The sequence below is a fragment of the Mus caroli genome, chromosome 16 (assembly GCF_900094665.2).
Source record: "Mus caroli chromosome 16, CAROLI_EIJ_v1.1, whole genome shotgun sequence".
NCBI lineage: Eukaryota > Metazoa > Chordata > Mammalia > Rodentia > Muridae > Mus > Mus caroli.
In genome coordinates, this window is record NC_034585.1 from 83,650,085 (window position 1) to 83,665,545 (window position 15,461).

Genomic DNA, 15,461 nt, shown 5'->3' on the forward strand with positions numbered 1-15,461 from the left:
GTATCCATTAGTCTGTTGAGGGGTATCTGGGTTCTTTCCAGCTTCTGGCTATTATAACTAAGGCTGCTATGAACATAGTGGAGCATGTGTCCTTCTTACTGGTTGGAACATCTTCTGGATATATGCCCAGGAGAGGTATTGCTGGATCCTCAGGTAGTACTATGTCCAATTTTCTGAGGAACTACCAGACTGATTTCCAGAGTGGTTGTACAAGCTTTAGACAGCACAATCCTAATGACCGTATGAATGCAGAAGGTGACTCTAAAAGCAAAAACAACAGTAAACAGAAAGGAGATGCTAAATCTACCACAGACCCTGATCTCAAAATATACCACAGAATCACAGTAATAAAAACAGAAAAATAATACCAAAAGCAAGCATACAAATGAGAAATTGAAGAACTTATCACAAGATTGAAAGATCTATGATGCTCATAGATCAGTAAAATTAACACATCATAGAAAAGTATATGATAGAATATGCTTATGTGCATATTAAGTCATCAACTAACCAATAACATAATCAATGACCAGAACATTTTTATGAAATACATAGGAAATATTTATTTATTTTATAATAACAAAGCAATGCAACAGGAGCATATTTTCCATATGGAGTACTACAAAACAAACAGACATAAAGAAGAGAGAGATTTCAATGATTTGTACTGCTGTACAGTAGAGATTCATGAGTATTAAATAAACTAAATATAGACTGATCCATAATCTTGAAAATTCATCCAGAATTTCATGTGAAAGTCTCATGATCTAACCTTTGGATCCTAAGATATGAGCACAATTATCTCAGCTATGCAGCATAGTTTGGCTAGTAAACTATGGCACCCTGATATTTTTTGAAGAATACAAGAGACTAGTGTGATGTCATAATGCCTGTGGTTTTACCACCAATCATCCAGGTATATAAAAGGCCCATGGCAGTTGCTGAAACACAAACTCCAGAAACCTACTGCTTAATCTTCCTCTGAACACTCCACTCCTGACACCATGTGCTACTACGGAGGATATTATGGAGGCCTGGGCTACGGATATGGAGGCCTAGGGTATGGTTGTGGCTGTGGCTATGGCTGTGGCTATGGTGGCTATGGCTATGGCTGCTGCCGCCCACTGTGCTGTAGAAGATACTGGTCTTATGGCTTCTACTGAAGACATACCAAGCCTTTCTAAGGAAAAGGGCTTCCAAGTGTTTTCACGCCAGAAACTTAAAATATAAAACTGTATATCTTCAAATAAATAAATGAATAAACTCTATAAAATACTTTCTGTATGTTCTGTGCTTTTTCTTGGTCACTTTTGAGGTGGTATCTGTGGGAAAGTGAGTGGAGGAAAAGAGAGAAAGACATGTAAGAAGATAGGCAGGAAAGAAACAAGGAGAGGAAAGAGGAGGACAGGTACTTTGAGAGAAAGAAATACTTCTTTTCAGCATTCAGATAAGGATGGGTATTTTGTTGCATTTATAACTTGACTATTATAAACAATATGACAATAAACTTATCAGTGTACCTATTTATACAGTGAGATTTGTCTCATTGTAAAAGAAGCGGTGTGACTCCTAGATCACCTGTCACTTCCCTGTACTTTTGAAAACATGCCACAAGCTCTTTTCTGTTACAGCTGCACCAAAAATCATTCCCATCAACAATATAGATGGGTGCCCTCTGTATCAGTCTTTAAGATGTCTGCTTTGGGTGCAAAGATATTATTTCATAGACATTGGTTATTTTATTTAATTTTCCTTTATCTCTCTACACACTACCTTCCCTATTCCTCTCTACTTTTATGTTTAATTATAATATTACATTCTTGTTTATCTATTCTATTTATATCTTCTCTTCTCCCAAAGTCTTTAGATTCATGACATATTATGCAAACACAAATAGCACACACACACACAAACACACCCCATTCAAATGTTGATTCAATATATATGGCCTAATACTTGAAGCATTTGTGTTTCTTTTGAATTTCTAAAAAAAATGTTTAACTGCAAAATTCTATATTAAGTAAAAATTAATTACAATGAATTTTAAACAAATTCACACTAACTCTTTCCCCTTATCATACATCTCAGCCAATATTCTAATGTTGTGAAGATGTATCATGAACACATCCTAAAAAAGAAAATATTTAATAGGGATTCGTATGTAGTTTCAGAGGTGTAGTACTATTTCATCATGAAAGGAAGCATGATGGCATGCAGGCAGACATAGTGATGGACAAGTAGCTGAGAATTCAAATTCTGAAACTGCAAGGAACAGGAGAAGGGAGTCTCTCTGTTTGAATGGTCTATTGAAACTTCAAAGCCAACACCATTAATCTAAAGTATTAAATTTAGTCTCAGGTAGATTTTCAGAAAAAGCTGACACATTGTGTGCCAAAATATCACAACAATGATCTGTATGTCATTTAATTATACACTTCTCCTATGAAAACTCTTGAAAACTCATCATCCACATTGCTCTTGGCAACACTATCTTCCACACTCCTACTAAGGCAGCCTGATAAGTGACTCTTAAAGCATTCACTTATTTTGCTAATTCAAAATCTATAGTCTGTGAACATGCTCCATGCTTAGGTCATTAAAACCCAACTCTTGATACCAACTCTTTGGGGATGAGGGGCCAGATACCATTACCATGGGACAATGAAGAAGAGCAGCAGGAGCAGTGCAGTGCAGCCTGCCCATGCACAGAAGACAAGCTGCAGCTGTGTGTACTGCAGAGAACAGAGTTAGAGAAGGGACCCAGGTGTATAGAGGAGTTGAGAAATTGAAAGTGGATTTGAGATATTGGGTGATGTATTATTTACACTATTGGTAGATTATTTGGCGTTTCTTTTAGTGTGCCCTTGTTCTTTCCAATCAAGTAAGAATGTATTCAGACTAATTTAATTCTTACAGTAACCCACAGTTGACATATTTTCAACTTTTCAGAGAGATTCTAGATTTTTAAAAAGGATTGTACATATTAAAGGTAGTGAAATTTTAATGTGTTTGAATCTATAAAAACTTTGAGAATTTAAAAGTTATTTGTGTTTTTTGTGAGGTTTTGAGGATAAATATGCAAGGAGAGTTGTGGTTTGACAGGTAGATGTTTCTCAGGTTGACATGGGTCAATTATACTGGAGAGTTTGTATCAATTTGACATAAACTAAAGTCCTATGATAGGATTGAATCACTTCATTATAGTTTAAAAAGTGACTACCATTAGGAAAATGGCAATACTGTTGGGCATTTTATTAATTAGTTATTGATGAGAGAGAATCCAGCCGTTTCAGAGTAGTGGCAACTCTGGACTTGTGGTCCTGGATGCTATAAGAAATCAGACTACTTCATGATGAGCAAGCCTGTAAGGAGTATTCTATCATGGATCTGCAACAGCTCCTGCCTCCAGAATCCTGCCCTGTTTGAATTCCTGTCTTGACTGCTTTTAATTATGAAAAGTGATGAGGAAATGTAAGCCAAAGAAATGCTTTCCTCCTCAGCTTGCTTTTGGTTATGGCATTTAACCATGGCAACGAGGAATCTTAGGACACCATCTCTCTTCCCAACCAACTTTTAGCTTACTATTTTTTAGCTAATCCCCTCAATCCAATGAGTGTTGTCCAGCTTTTCTGCTAATTTAAGCATAATCTAGTATGAGGTCAGCCTAACAGAGGTGACATCATTAACACAGCCTGATCTTTAACATGCATAAAATACTAAAGCTACCTTAGCTACTACTGGTCTACCTTCTTCAGTTTGCCTCATGTTACTTAACATAGTGATTAGTACATCCAGTTTCTTTGAAGAAAATAATTGGAAGAAAAATCTATGATATGGATGACATATTTCTTTAAAGTTGGTCGAATTACTAACACAAAAATGTGTATGTTTGATAAACCAATGTATTGATTTCATGCAATTTCCATAAAAATTCCAATTTTGTTCTGAACAGAACTAGACAGCACAATCTTAATGACCGTATGAATTCATAAGGTGACTCTAAGAGCAAAAACAAAACTAAGCAGAAAGGGAGATGTTAGATCTACCCCAGACTCTGATCTCAAAATCTACCACAGAATCAAAGTAATAAAAACTGAAAAATAATACCAAAAACAAGCATACATATAAGAAACTGAAGAACATATCACTAGATGGAGAGAACTATGATGCTCAGTAGAATTAACATAGTATAATAAAATATATAACAATATATGCTTATATATAAATTAAGTCATCAACTTATGAATAACCTAACCAATGACCAGAACATTTTTCATTAGAAATACTTAGGAAGTACATATTTATATTACAATAACAAATCAGAGCATGGAAAACAATAAGTTTTTAGTATGGAGCACTACAAACACACAGACATAAAGAGGGATTTCAATTATTTGTATTATGGTACAGTAGAATTTGTGAGTATTAAATGATCTAAATATAGAAGATCCATAGTCTTGAAAATACATCCAAATTTTCATGTTAAGTCTCATGATCTGACCTTGGGATCCTAACATATGAGCACAATTATCTCAGTTATGCAGTGTTGGTTGGCTAGACCACTGTGTCACCCTAATATTTTTTAAGGCATATGAGAGGCTAGTGTGATGTCATAATGCCTGTGGTTTTTGCCACCAATCATCCAGGTGTATAAAAGGTCCTTGGCAGATGTTAAAACATCAAACTCCAGAAACCTACTGCTTAATCTTCCTCTGAACACTCCACTCCTGACACCATGTGCTACTACGGAGGATATTATGGAGGCCTGGGCTATGGCTATGGCTGTGGCTGTGGCTGTGGCTGTGGCTATGGTGGCTATGGATATGGCTGCTGCCGCCCACTGTGCTGTGGAAGATACTGGTCTTATGGCTTCTACTGAGGACATTATGCAGATACATATTCTTTATAACCAGCAGTGCTGCCAAGTGTTTTCACACCAGAAACTCAAACATGTCTTCAAAAATTCTAACTTTAGAAAAAAATATTTAAAATATAATTGAAATTCAACAGTCATCTAATTCCTCATATGAATTTGGACCATGATCATGTTTTATGTTACCTTCATCATAATCTGTAAAATGATTTTAAATTTAACTCTCAACCTATGCTTTAAAACTGTGTATCCTCAAAGAACTAAATAAATAAACTTTATAAAATACTTTCTTTATATTCTGTGCTTTTGTCTTGGTCACTCTTGAGGTGGTATTTGTGGGAAAGTGTGAGTGGAGAAGAAGAGCAGAAGATATGTATTAAGATAGGCAGGAAAAGAAACAGGTAGGGGAAAGACAAAGACAGAAAGTTCCAGGAAAGAAATAATATTTTTCAACATTCCAATAATGATTGATATTTTGTTGTATTTATAATGTGACCAGTATAAACAGTTGACAATCAACTTAGTAGTGTACCTATTTCTTTAAGATTCAGTTGGTTTCATCTCATTGTATAAGAAGAAGTGTGAATTCAAGATAAGCTGTCATATCCCTGTATGTTTGAAAATATGACACATGCTATTGTTCTCTTAGCTCCATCAAGTTAAATTTCCATCAACTTCTCTTGATCTTTCTTCTCTCCAGTATTAATTATCTAACAGTTGTGAGCTGAAATATCATCTTGTTTTTATTTGCATCTCAGAGATATTACTGAAGTAGAACATTACTGTATCCATTTGTCCATCTGTATCTATGCCTTTGAAAAACATCTGCTATAAATCTCAGCTTATTTTAGTATTCATTTACATTCTTTTACCTTGTTAGCTTAACTATGTATAACACTCCCAACCCATAATTTTGCCTTAATCCCTTTCATGATATAGTCATTTTCTTGAATTGTATGGAACATCTTTATATACAATAGTTTTGTTGTTCAGAATTTTCTTAGCCAGATCTCTGAAAAGTTTTTTATTTCATTTTTTTACTCTTGTTTTAATATTTCTGACATGATGTGTGTGTGTGTCTGTGTGTGTCTGTGTGTGTCTGTGTGTGTCTCTGTGTGTGTGTTGCATGAGTCCATATGTATATTTATGTGTGCAGGATCATGTGTTAGGGTGTCCTTGTGTGAGGGTTTAATTTTAGAGCTTCTAACTTTTTTCATTTGCCCTCCAATTTACATATTGAGATAGAGGCATGCAAGCTGGTATCTGGGATTCTTGTTAATCTGACTCTCCATCTGATTCCACTTAATCTGCCAGGTTGAATGGTGAACTAGTACTGTCTACTAGCCTTTAAGACATCTGCTTTGGGTGTCATGCTATTCTTTCATAGACATTGATCATTTTAATTCTCCTTCATCCCTCTCCACACTCCCTTTCACAACTCTCTTCAACCTTCATCTCTCATGCATATTACTTTCGTGATTCTCTACTCCATTTATAACTTCTGCTTGTGCCTCTTATTTTCCTAAGTTGAACTCAGTTACAATCCACATTGCTCTTGGCATCAGTATCTTTGACACTCCTACAAAAGTAGCCTAATAAGTGACTCTTAAAGCATTCACCTGTTTTGCTAATCCAAAGTCTATAGTCTGTAAACATGATCCATGTTTAGGCCTGTCACATTAATACCCAACTCTTGATACAAACTTTTTTGGGGAGGAGAGCCCGGATCCCATTACCATCAGACAACCAAGAAAAGCAGCAGGAGCAGTGCAGTGCAGCCTGCCCATGCACAGAAGTTAAGCTGCAGCTCTGTGAACTGCAGAGAACAGAGAGAAGGGACCCAGGTGTAGAAAGGAATTGAGAAAATTGAAAGTGGTTTCTGGATATTGGTCAGTGTGTTATTTATACTATTGGTAGATTATTGGGTGTTTTTAGTGTGCCCTGGTTCTTCCTGATCAAGTAAGAATGTATTCAGTTTAATTTAATTCTTACACTAACCCACAGTTGACATATTTTCAACTTTTCAAAGAGATTCTAGATTAAAAAAAACATATTAATGTTACATATTAATATGTACATATTACATGTTAGTGAATTTTTAATGTGTTTGAATCTGTAAAAACTTTGAGAATTTTAAAGTTATTTGTGTTTTTTTGTGAGGTCTTGGGGATAAATATGCAAGAAGAGTTGTAGTTTGACAGGAATGTGTTTCTCAGTTTGACATGGGTCAATTATACTGGAGAGTTTGTATCAATTTGACACAAACTAAAATCCTTTGATAGGATTGGATCACTTCATTATAGTTAAGAAAGTGTCTTCCATGAGGAAGTAGGCAATACTGTTAGGCATTTTATCAATTATTGATTGATGAGAGAGAACCTGGCCCTTTCAGAGTAGTGGCAACTCTGGACTTGTGGTCCTGGATGCTATAAGGAATCAGACTGAATAATTCATGGTGAGAAAGCCTGTAAGGACTATTCCACCATGGAGCTGCATCAGTTTCTGCCTCCAGAATCATGCCCTGTTTCAATTCCTGTCTTGACTTCTTTAATTATGAACATCTATGGAGAAATATAAGCCAAATTTTCTCCTTAACTTGCCTTTGGTCATGACGTTTTACCATAGCAATGAGGACCCTTATGACACCATCTCTCTTCCCAACCAACTTTTAGCTTACTATTTGTTGTCTAATTCTCCTCAATCCAATTGGTGCTGTCCAGCTTTTCTGCTAATTGAAGCATAATCTAGCATGAGGTCAGCCTAACAGTGGTGACATCATCAACACAGACTGATCTTTAAACATGCATAAAATACTAAAGCTACCTTAGCTACTACTGGTACATCTTCTTCATTTTGCTTCATGTTATTTAACATAATGATCAGTAACATCCGGTTTCATTGAAGAAAATAATTGGAAGAAAAATCTATGATATGGATGACGTATTTCTTTATAGATTGGTCGAATTACTAACACAAAAATGTGTATGTTTGATAAACCAATGTATTGATTTCATGCAATTTCCATAAAAAAATTCCAATTTTCTTCTGAACAGAACTAGACAGCACAATCTTAATGACCATATGAATTCATAAGGTGACTCTAAGAGCAAAAACAAAACTAAGCAGAAAGGGAAATGTTAGATCTACCCCAGACTCTGATCTCAAAATCTACCACAGAATTAAAGTAATAAAAACTGAAAAATAATACCAAAAAAAAAGCATACAAATAAGAAATTGAAGAACAGATCACAAGATGGAAAGAACTATGATGTTCAGTAGAATTAACATAATATAGTAAAATACATGACCAAATATGCTTATGTAGAAATTAAGTCATCAACTTACCAATAACATAACCAATGACCAGATCATTTCCATCAGAAGTACTTATGAAATACATACTTACTTTAAAATAACAAAGCAGAGCAAGGAAAACAATAAGTTTCTATTACAGAGCACTCCAAACACACAGACATGAAGAGGAAAGAGGGATTTTAATGATTTGTATTATGACACAGTAGAATTTGTGATTATTAAATAAACTAAATATGAAATGATCCATAGTCTTGAAAATACATCCACATTTAAGTCTCATGATCTGACCTTGGGATCCTAACATATGTGCACAATTATCTCAGTTATGCAGTGTTGATTGGCTAGTACACTGTGGCACCCTGATATTTTTAAAACATATGAGAGACTAGTGTGATGTCATAATGCCTGTGGTTTTACCACCAATCATCCAGGTATATAAAAGGCCCATGGCAGTTGCTGAAACACAAACTCCAGAAACCTACTGTTTAATCTTCCTCTGAACACTCCACTCCTGACACCATGTGCTACTACGGAGGATATTATGGAAGTCTGGGCTATGGCTATGGTGGCCTTGGCTATGGATATGGCTGTGGCTATGGTGGCTATGGTTATGGCTGCTGCCGCCCACTGTGCTGTGGAAGATACTGGTCTTATGGCTTCTACTGAGGACACTGGGCAGATACCCAGCCTTTCTAACCAGAAGAGCTGCCAAGTGCTTTCACACCAGAAACTGAACCGTGTCTTCAAAAATTCTAACTTTAGAACAAAATAATTAAAATATAATTGAAATCCAACACAGTCATCTATTTCCTCATCTGACTTTGGGCCATGATCATATCGTGTTTTATGTTATCTTCATCATATTCTGTAAAGTGATTTAACCTGTAAATCTCAACCTAGGCTTTAAAATGTATATTACGAAAGAACTAAATAAATAAACTTTATAAAAGACTTTCTGTATATTCTGTGCTTTCTCTTGGTCTCTTTTGAGGTGGTATTTGTGGGAAAGTGTGAGTGGAGAAAAATAGAGGAAGGTATGTAAGAAGATACACAGGAAAAGAAACAGGGAGGATAAAGAAGAGGACAGGAACTTTCAGAGAAAGAAATTCGTTCCAGCATTCTGATAAAGTTGGGTATTTTGTTGTATTTTAACTTGACCATTATAAACAATGTGAGAATAAACTTAGCAGTGTATCTATGTATTTTAGACACAGTGATATTCATCTCGTTGTATAAGAAGCAGTGTGATTTCTAGATCACTTGTCACTTCCCTGTATGTTTGGATACATGCCACATGCTCTTTTCTGTCACAGCTGCACCAAGTTTCAGTTCCATCAGCAATAGAGATGGGTGACCTCTTCTCGACATAATTTCTCACATTAATCTTTCTGCTCTCTAATATTAAGTTTCTAACAGTTGTGGGCTGAAATACCATCATGTTTTTGATTTGCATCTCAGAGATATTACTGAAGTAGTACATTACTGTGACCATTTGTCCATCTGCATTAATTCCTTTGAAAAACACATGTTCTAAATCTCTGCTTATTTTAGCATCATTTATATTCTTTTAGCTGGTTAGTTTACCTATGTACATTACTCCCCACCCATATAATCACCTTACAGATATCCTCATTTTCTTGATTTGTATGGAACGCCTTTTTATACAGTGGTTTTGTTATTCAGAAATTTCTTAGCTGGATCCCTGAAAAGTTTTTTTCTCTTTCAATGTTTTTTTTTTATTCTTTTATTTTTCTGACATCATGTGTGTATATGTTGCATGTGTTCATGTATATGTGTACAGGATCAAGTATTAGTGTGTCCTTGCAGGAAGGTTTCATTTGGAACTGTCTTAGTCAGTATTTCTATTCCTGCACAAACATCATGGAAAGAAGGAAGTTGGGAAGGAAAGGGTTTATTCAGCTTACACTTCCATACTGCTGTTCATCATCAAAGGAAGTCAGGACTGGAACTCAAGCAGGTCAGGAAGCAGGAGCTGATGCAGTGGCCATGGAGGGATGTTCCTTACTAGTTTGCTTCCCCTGGCTTGCTCAGCCTGCTTTCTTTCAGAACCCAAGACTACTAGCCCAGAGATAGTACCACCCACAAAGGGCCCTCCTCCTTGATCAGTAATTGAGAATAAGCCCCCACAGCTGAATCTCATGGAGGCACTTCCCCAACTTAAGATCCTTTTTCTGTGACAACTCCAGCCTGTGTCAAGTTGACACACAAAACCTGCCAGTACAGGGGGCTTCTACATTTCTCATTTGCTCTCCACCTTAAATATTGAGGTAGAGACATGCAAGCTGGTCTCTGGAATTCTTGTTAGTATGGCTATTCATCTGATTCCACTTAATCTGCCAGGTTTAATGGTGGGATGACACACTCAACTGGTCTTTAAGATGTCTGCTTTGGGAGTAAAGATATTATTTCATAGACATTGTTAATTTTATTTAATTCTCCTTCATCTCTGTACACACTACTTTCCTTATCCCTCTCTGCTTTTATGTTGAATTATAATGTTACATTCTTGTTTATCCATTCTATTTATATCTTCTCTTCTCCCAAAGTCTTTAGTTTCATGACATATTATGCAAACACACATAGCACACGCACACACAAACACACCCCATTCAAATATTGATTCAATATATATGGCCTAATATTTGTAGCATTGGTGCTTCTTTTAAATTTCTATAAAAGTGTTTAAATGCAAAAATTCTATATTAAGTAAAATAAAATTACAATGAATTTTAAACAAATGTATATCAATTCTCCTCTTATCTATATCTCAGCCAATATTCTAATGATGTGAAGATGTATCATGAAAACACCCTAGAAAAAGAAAATATCTAATTAAGACTTGTGTATAGTTTCAGAGGTGTACCACTATTACATCATGAAGGGAAGCATGATGGCATGCAGGCAGATACAGTGATGGACAAGTAGCTGAGAATTCAAATTCTGAAACTGCAAGCAGCAGGAGAAGGGAGTCTCTGGGTTTGAATGGTCTATTGAAACTTCAAAGAAAACCACATTAATCCAAAAGTATTAAATTTAGCCTCAGGTAGATTTTAAGAAAAGGCAGAATCATTGTTTGCCAAAACATCACAAGAATGGTCTCTAGGTCATTTAATTATATTCTTCTCCTCTGAAAACTCTTGAACTAGGCAGTCATCATCCACATTGCTCTTGGCACCACTATCTTCCACACTCCTACTAAAGCAGCCTAATAAGGGACTTTTAAAGCATTCGCCTGTTTTGCTAATCCAAAGTCTATAGTCTATAAACATGATCCATGCTTAGGCCTGTCACATTAATACCCAACTCTTGATACCAATCTATTTTGCAGAGAGCGGCTGGATCCCATTCCCATGGGACAACCAAGAAGAGCAGCAGGAGCAGTGCAGTGTAGGCTGCCCATGCACAGAAGACAAGCTGCAACTGTGGGAACTGCAGAGAACAGATAGAGAAAAGAGACCCAGGTGTAGAGAGGAGTGGAGAAAATTTAAATTAGATTCCAGATATTGAACAGTTATGTACACCATTGGTAGATTATTTGTCATTTTTTAGTGTGCCTTGGTTCCTCCCAATCAAGTAAGAATGTATTCAGACTAATTTAATTCTTACAGTAACCCACAGTTGACATATTTTCAACTTTTCAAAGAGATTCTAGATTTTTTTAAAAAGATTGTACATAGTAATGTTAGTGAACTTTTAATGTGTTTGAATCTATAAAAACTTTGAGAATTTTAAAGTTATTTGTGTTGTTTGTGAGGCCTTGGGGATAAATATGCAAGGAGAGTTGAGGTTTGACAGGTATGGGTCAATTAGGCTGGAGAGTTTGTATCAATTTGACACAAACTAAAGTCCTATGATAGGATTGAAAAACTTAATTATAGTTAAGAACGTGACTTCCTTGAGGAAGTAGGCAATACTGTTGGGCATTTTAATTAGTTATTGATGAGAGAGAACCCAGCCCCTTCAGAGTAGTGGCAACTCTGGACTTGTGGTCCTGGATGCTATAAGAAATCAGATTCTTGAGTCATTCATGATGAGCAAGCCTGTAAGGACTATTCTACCATGGAGCTGCAACAGCTCCTGCCTCCAGAATCCTGCCCTGGTTGAATTCCTGTCTTGACTTCTTTTAATTATGAAAAGTGATGTGGAAATATAAGCCAAATTAACCTTTCCCTCCTCAGCTTGCTTTTGGTCATGGCGTTTTACCATGGCAACAAGGACCCTTACGACACCATCGCTCTAACCAACCAACTTGTATCTTATTATTTGTTGTCTAATCCCCTCAATCCAATTGGTGTTGTCCAGCATTTCTGCTAAATGAAGCATAACCTAGTATGAGGTCAGCCTAACAGAGGTGACATCATTAACACAGCATGATCTTTAAATATGCATAAAATACTAAAGCTACCTTAGCTACTACTGGTCTAACTTCTTCAGTTGGCATCATGTTATTTAACATAATAATCAGTAACATGCAGTTACTTTGAAGAAAATAATTTGAAGAAAAAACTAGGATATGGAATGAACATCCTGTTTATAGATTGGTTGAATTACTAACAAAAATAATGAGCATGTTTGATAAACCAATGTATAGATTTCATGCAATTTCCATTAAAATTCCAATTTTGTTCTGAACAGAACTAGACAACACAATCCTAATGACCATACGGATGCAGACGGTGACTCTAAGAGCAAAAACAACACTAAGCAGAAAGAGAGATGTTAGATCTGCCACAGAATCTGATCTCAAAATATATAAAAAAAAAACCCAAGTAATAAAAACTGAAAAATGAAATTCAAAAACATATGACAAGATGGAAAGATCTACTATGTTCACATATCAGTAAAATTAAAACACCATAGAAAAATGTATGACAGAACATGATTATGTGCATAGTAATTCATCAAATTACCAATAACATAACCAATGACCAGATCATTTTTATCAGAAATACATATAAATACATATTTATTACATAATAGCAAAGCAAAGCAAGGAAAACCAAAGCATATTTTCAGTATGGCGCACTAGAAAACACACAGACATAAAGAAAAGAGAAAGATTTCAATGATTTTTACTGTGGCACAGGAGAGATTCATGAGTATTAAATAAACTAAATATAGACTGATCCATAATCTTGAAAATTCATCCAGAATTTCATGGTAAAGCCTCATGATCTGACCTTGGGATCCTAAGATATGAGCACAATTATCTCAGCTATGCAGCACAGTTTGGCCAGTAAACTATGGCACCCTGATATTTTTTTTGAAGAATACAAGAGACTAGTGTGATGTCATAATGCCTGTGGTTTTACCACCAATCATCCAGGTATATAAAAGGCCCATGGCAGATGTTAAAACACCAACTCCAGAAACCTACTGCTTAATCTCCCTCTGAACACTCCACTCCTGACAACATGTGCTACTACGGAGGATATTATGGAGGCCTGGGCTATGGCTATGGAGGCCTAGGGTATGGTTGTGGCTGTGGCTATGGCTGTGGATATGGTGGCTATGGCTATGGCTGCTGCCGCCCACTGTGCTGTGGAAGATACTGGTCTTATGGCTTCTACTGAGGACATTATGCAGAGACCCAGCCTTTCTAACCAGAAGGTCTTCCAAGTCTTTTTACACCAAGAACACACCAATGTCTTCAAAATTTATAACTTCAGGACAGAATACGTAAAATACAATTGAAGTACAACACAGTCACCTAATTCCTCATCTGAATTTGGACCATGATTGCGTTTTATGTTAATTTTATCGTACTCTGTACAATGATTTTAAATATGACTCTCAACTTATGCTTCAAAAATGTGTGTCATCAAATAACTAAATGAATAAACCATACGAAATGCTTTCTGTATATTCTGTGCTTTTGGCTTGGTCATATGTGAGGTGATGTTGCTGGGACTGTATGAGGAGAGTAAAAGAGAGGAAGATATGTAAGAAGATATACAGGAAAAGAAACAGGGAGGGGGAAGAGGAGGACAGGGACTTTGAGAGAAAGAAATACTTTTCAGCATTTACATAACGATGGATATTTTGTTGTATTTATAACTTGATCATTATAAACAATGTGACAATAAACTTAGCAGTGTACCTATTTATTTTAGATACAGTGAGATTTGTCTCATTGTATAAGAAGCAGTGTGACTTCTAGATCTCCTGTCACTTCCCTGTATATTTGGAAACATGCCATATGCTCTTTTCTATTACAGCTGCACCAAGTTTCATTTTCATCAGCAATAGAAATGGATGCCCTACTCTCCACATAATATGTAACATTCATCTTTCTACTCTCTGATATTAATTTTCTAATAGTTTTAGGATTAAATATCATCTTGGTTTTCTTTATGAGAAAATCTTCTTTTATTAGATATTTTCTTTATTTATATTTCAAATGTTATCCCCTTTCCTAGTTTCCTCTCTGAAAATGCCATAAATCCTCCCCATGCCCTGCTCCCCTGCCCACTCACTCCCACTTCTTGGCCCTAGTGTTCCTCTGTACTGGGGCATATAAAGTTTGCAAGACCAAGGGGCCTCTCTTTTCAATGATGGTCGACTAGGACATCTTCTGATACATATGCAGCTAGCAACACAAGCTCTGTGGGCTACTGGTTAGTTCATGTTGTTGTTCCACCTATCGGGTTGCAGACCCCTTCATCTCCTTGGGTACTTTCTATAGCTCCTCCATTGGGGACCCTGTGTTCCATCCAATGGCTTACTGTGACCATCCACTTCTGTGTTTGCCAGGCACAGGCTTAGCCTCAGAAGAGATAGCAATAACAAGGTCCCTTCAGCAAAATCTTGCTGGCATATGCAATAGTGTCTGTGTTTGGTGACTGATTATGGGATGGACACCCGGGTTGGGCAGTGTCGGGATGGTCCATCCTTTCATGTCAGCTAAAACCTTTGTTTCTGTAACTCCTTCCATGGGTGTTTTGTTCCCCATTCTAAGAAGGGGCGAAATGTCTACACTTTGCTCTTCCGTCTTCTTGAGTTTCATGTGTTTTGCAAGTTGTATCTTGGGTATTCTAAGTTTCTGGGCTAAAATCCACTTATCAGTGAGTGCTTATCATGTGTGATCTTTTGTGATTGGGTTACCCTCACTCAGGATGATACCCTTCAGGTCCATCCATTTGCCTAAGAATTTCATAAATTCATTGTTTTTAATAGCTGAGTAGTACTCCATTGTGTAAATGTACCACATTCTCTGTATCCATTCCTCTGTTGAGGGACATCTGGGTTCTTT

General features: G+C 36.3%; 4 protein-coding genes across 4 annotated transcripts; all 4 read left to right on the forward strand.

The window, feature by feature from the left end:
* Positions 1 to 1,004: 1,004 nt before the first annotated feature.
* Positions 1,005 to 1,163, forward strand: LOC110311214 (keratin-associated protein 20-2-like). Its single transcript, XM_021184459.1, has one exon. The coding sequence runs from the start codon at positions 1,005 to 1,007 to the stop codon at positions 1,161 to 1,163; it is 159 nt and encodes a 52-aa protein (XP_021040118.1).
* A 3,572-nt stretch (positions 1,164 to 4,735) lies between these two features.
* LOC115029563 (keratin-associated protein 20-2-like) lies at positions 4,736 to 4,879 on the forward strand. The gene has a single exon (XM_029470342.1). The coding sequence runs from the start codon at positions 4,736 to 4,738 to the stop codon at positions 4,877 to 4,879; it is 144 nt and encodes a 47-aa protein (XP_029326202.1).
* Positions 4,880 to 8,707: 3,828 nt separating this feature from the next.
* LOC110311223 (keratin-associated protein 20-2-like) lies at positions 8,708 to 8,854 on the forward strand. Its single transcript, XM_021184468.1, has one exon. It carries the CDS (start codon positions 8,708 to 8,710, stop codon positions 8,852 to 8,854), a length of 147 nt encoding a protein of 48 aa, XP_021040127.1.
* A 4,720-nt stretch (positions 8,855 to 13,574) lies between these two features.
* LOC110312120 (keratin-associated protein 20-2-like) lies at positions 13,575 to 13,994 on the forward strand. Its single transcript, XM_021185665.1, has one exon. The coding sequence runs from the start codon at positions 13,624 to 13,626 to the stop codon at positions 13,780 to 13,782; it is 159 nt and encodes a 52-aa protein (XP_021041324.1). The 5' UTR covers positions 13,575 to 13,623; the 3' UTR covers positions 13,783 to 13,994.
* Positions 13,995 to 15,461: the final 1,467 nt, after the last annotated feature.

Coding starts and splice junctions, on each gene's coding strand:
- LOC110311214 (XM_021184459.1), top strand. CDS start 1,005: ATGTGCTACTACGGAGGATATTATGGAGGCCTGGGCTACGGATATGGA.
- LOC110312120 (XM_021185665.1), top strand. CDS start 13,624: ATGTGCTACTACGGAGGATATTATGGAGGCCTGGGCTATGGCTATGGA.
- LOC115029563 (XM_029470342.1), top strand. CDS start 4,736: ATGTGCTACTACGGAGGATATTATGGAGGCCTGGGCTATGGCTATGGC.
- LOC110311223 (XM_021184468.1), top strand. CDS start 8,708: ATGTGCTACTACGGAGGATATTATGGAAGTCTGGGCTATGGCTATGGT.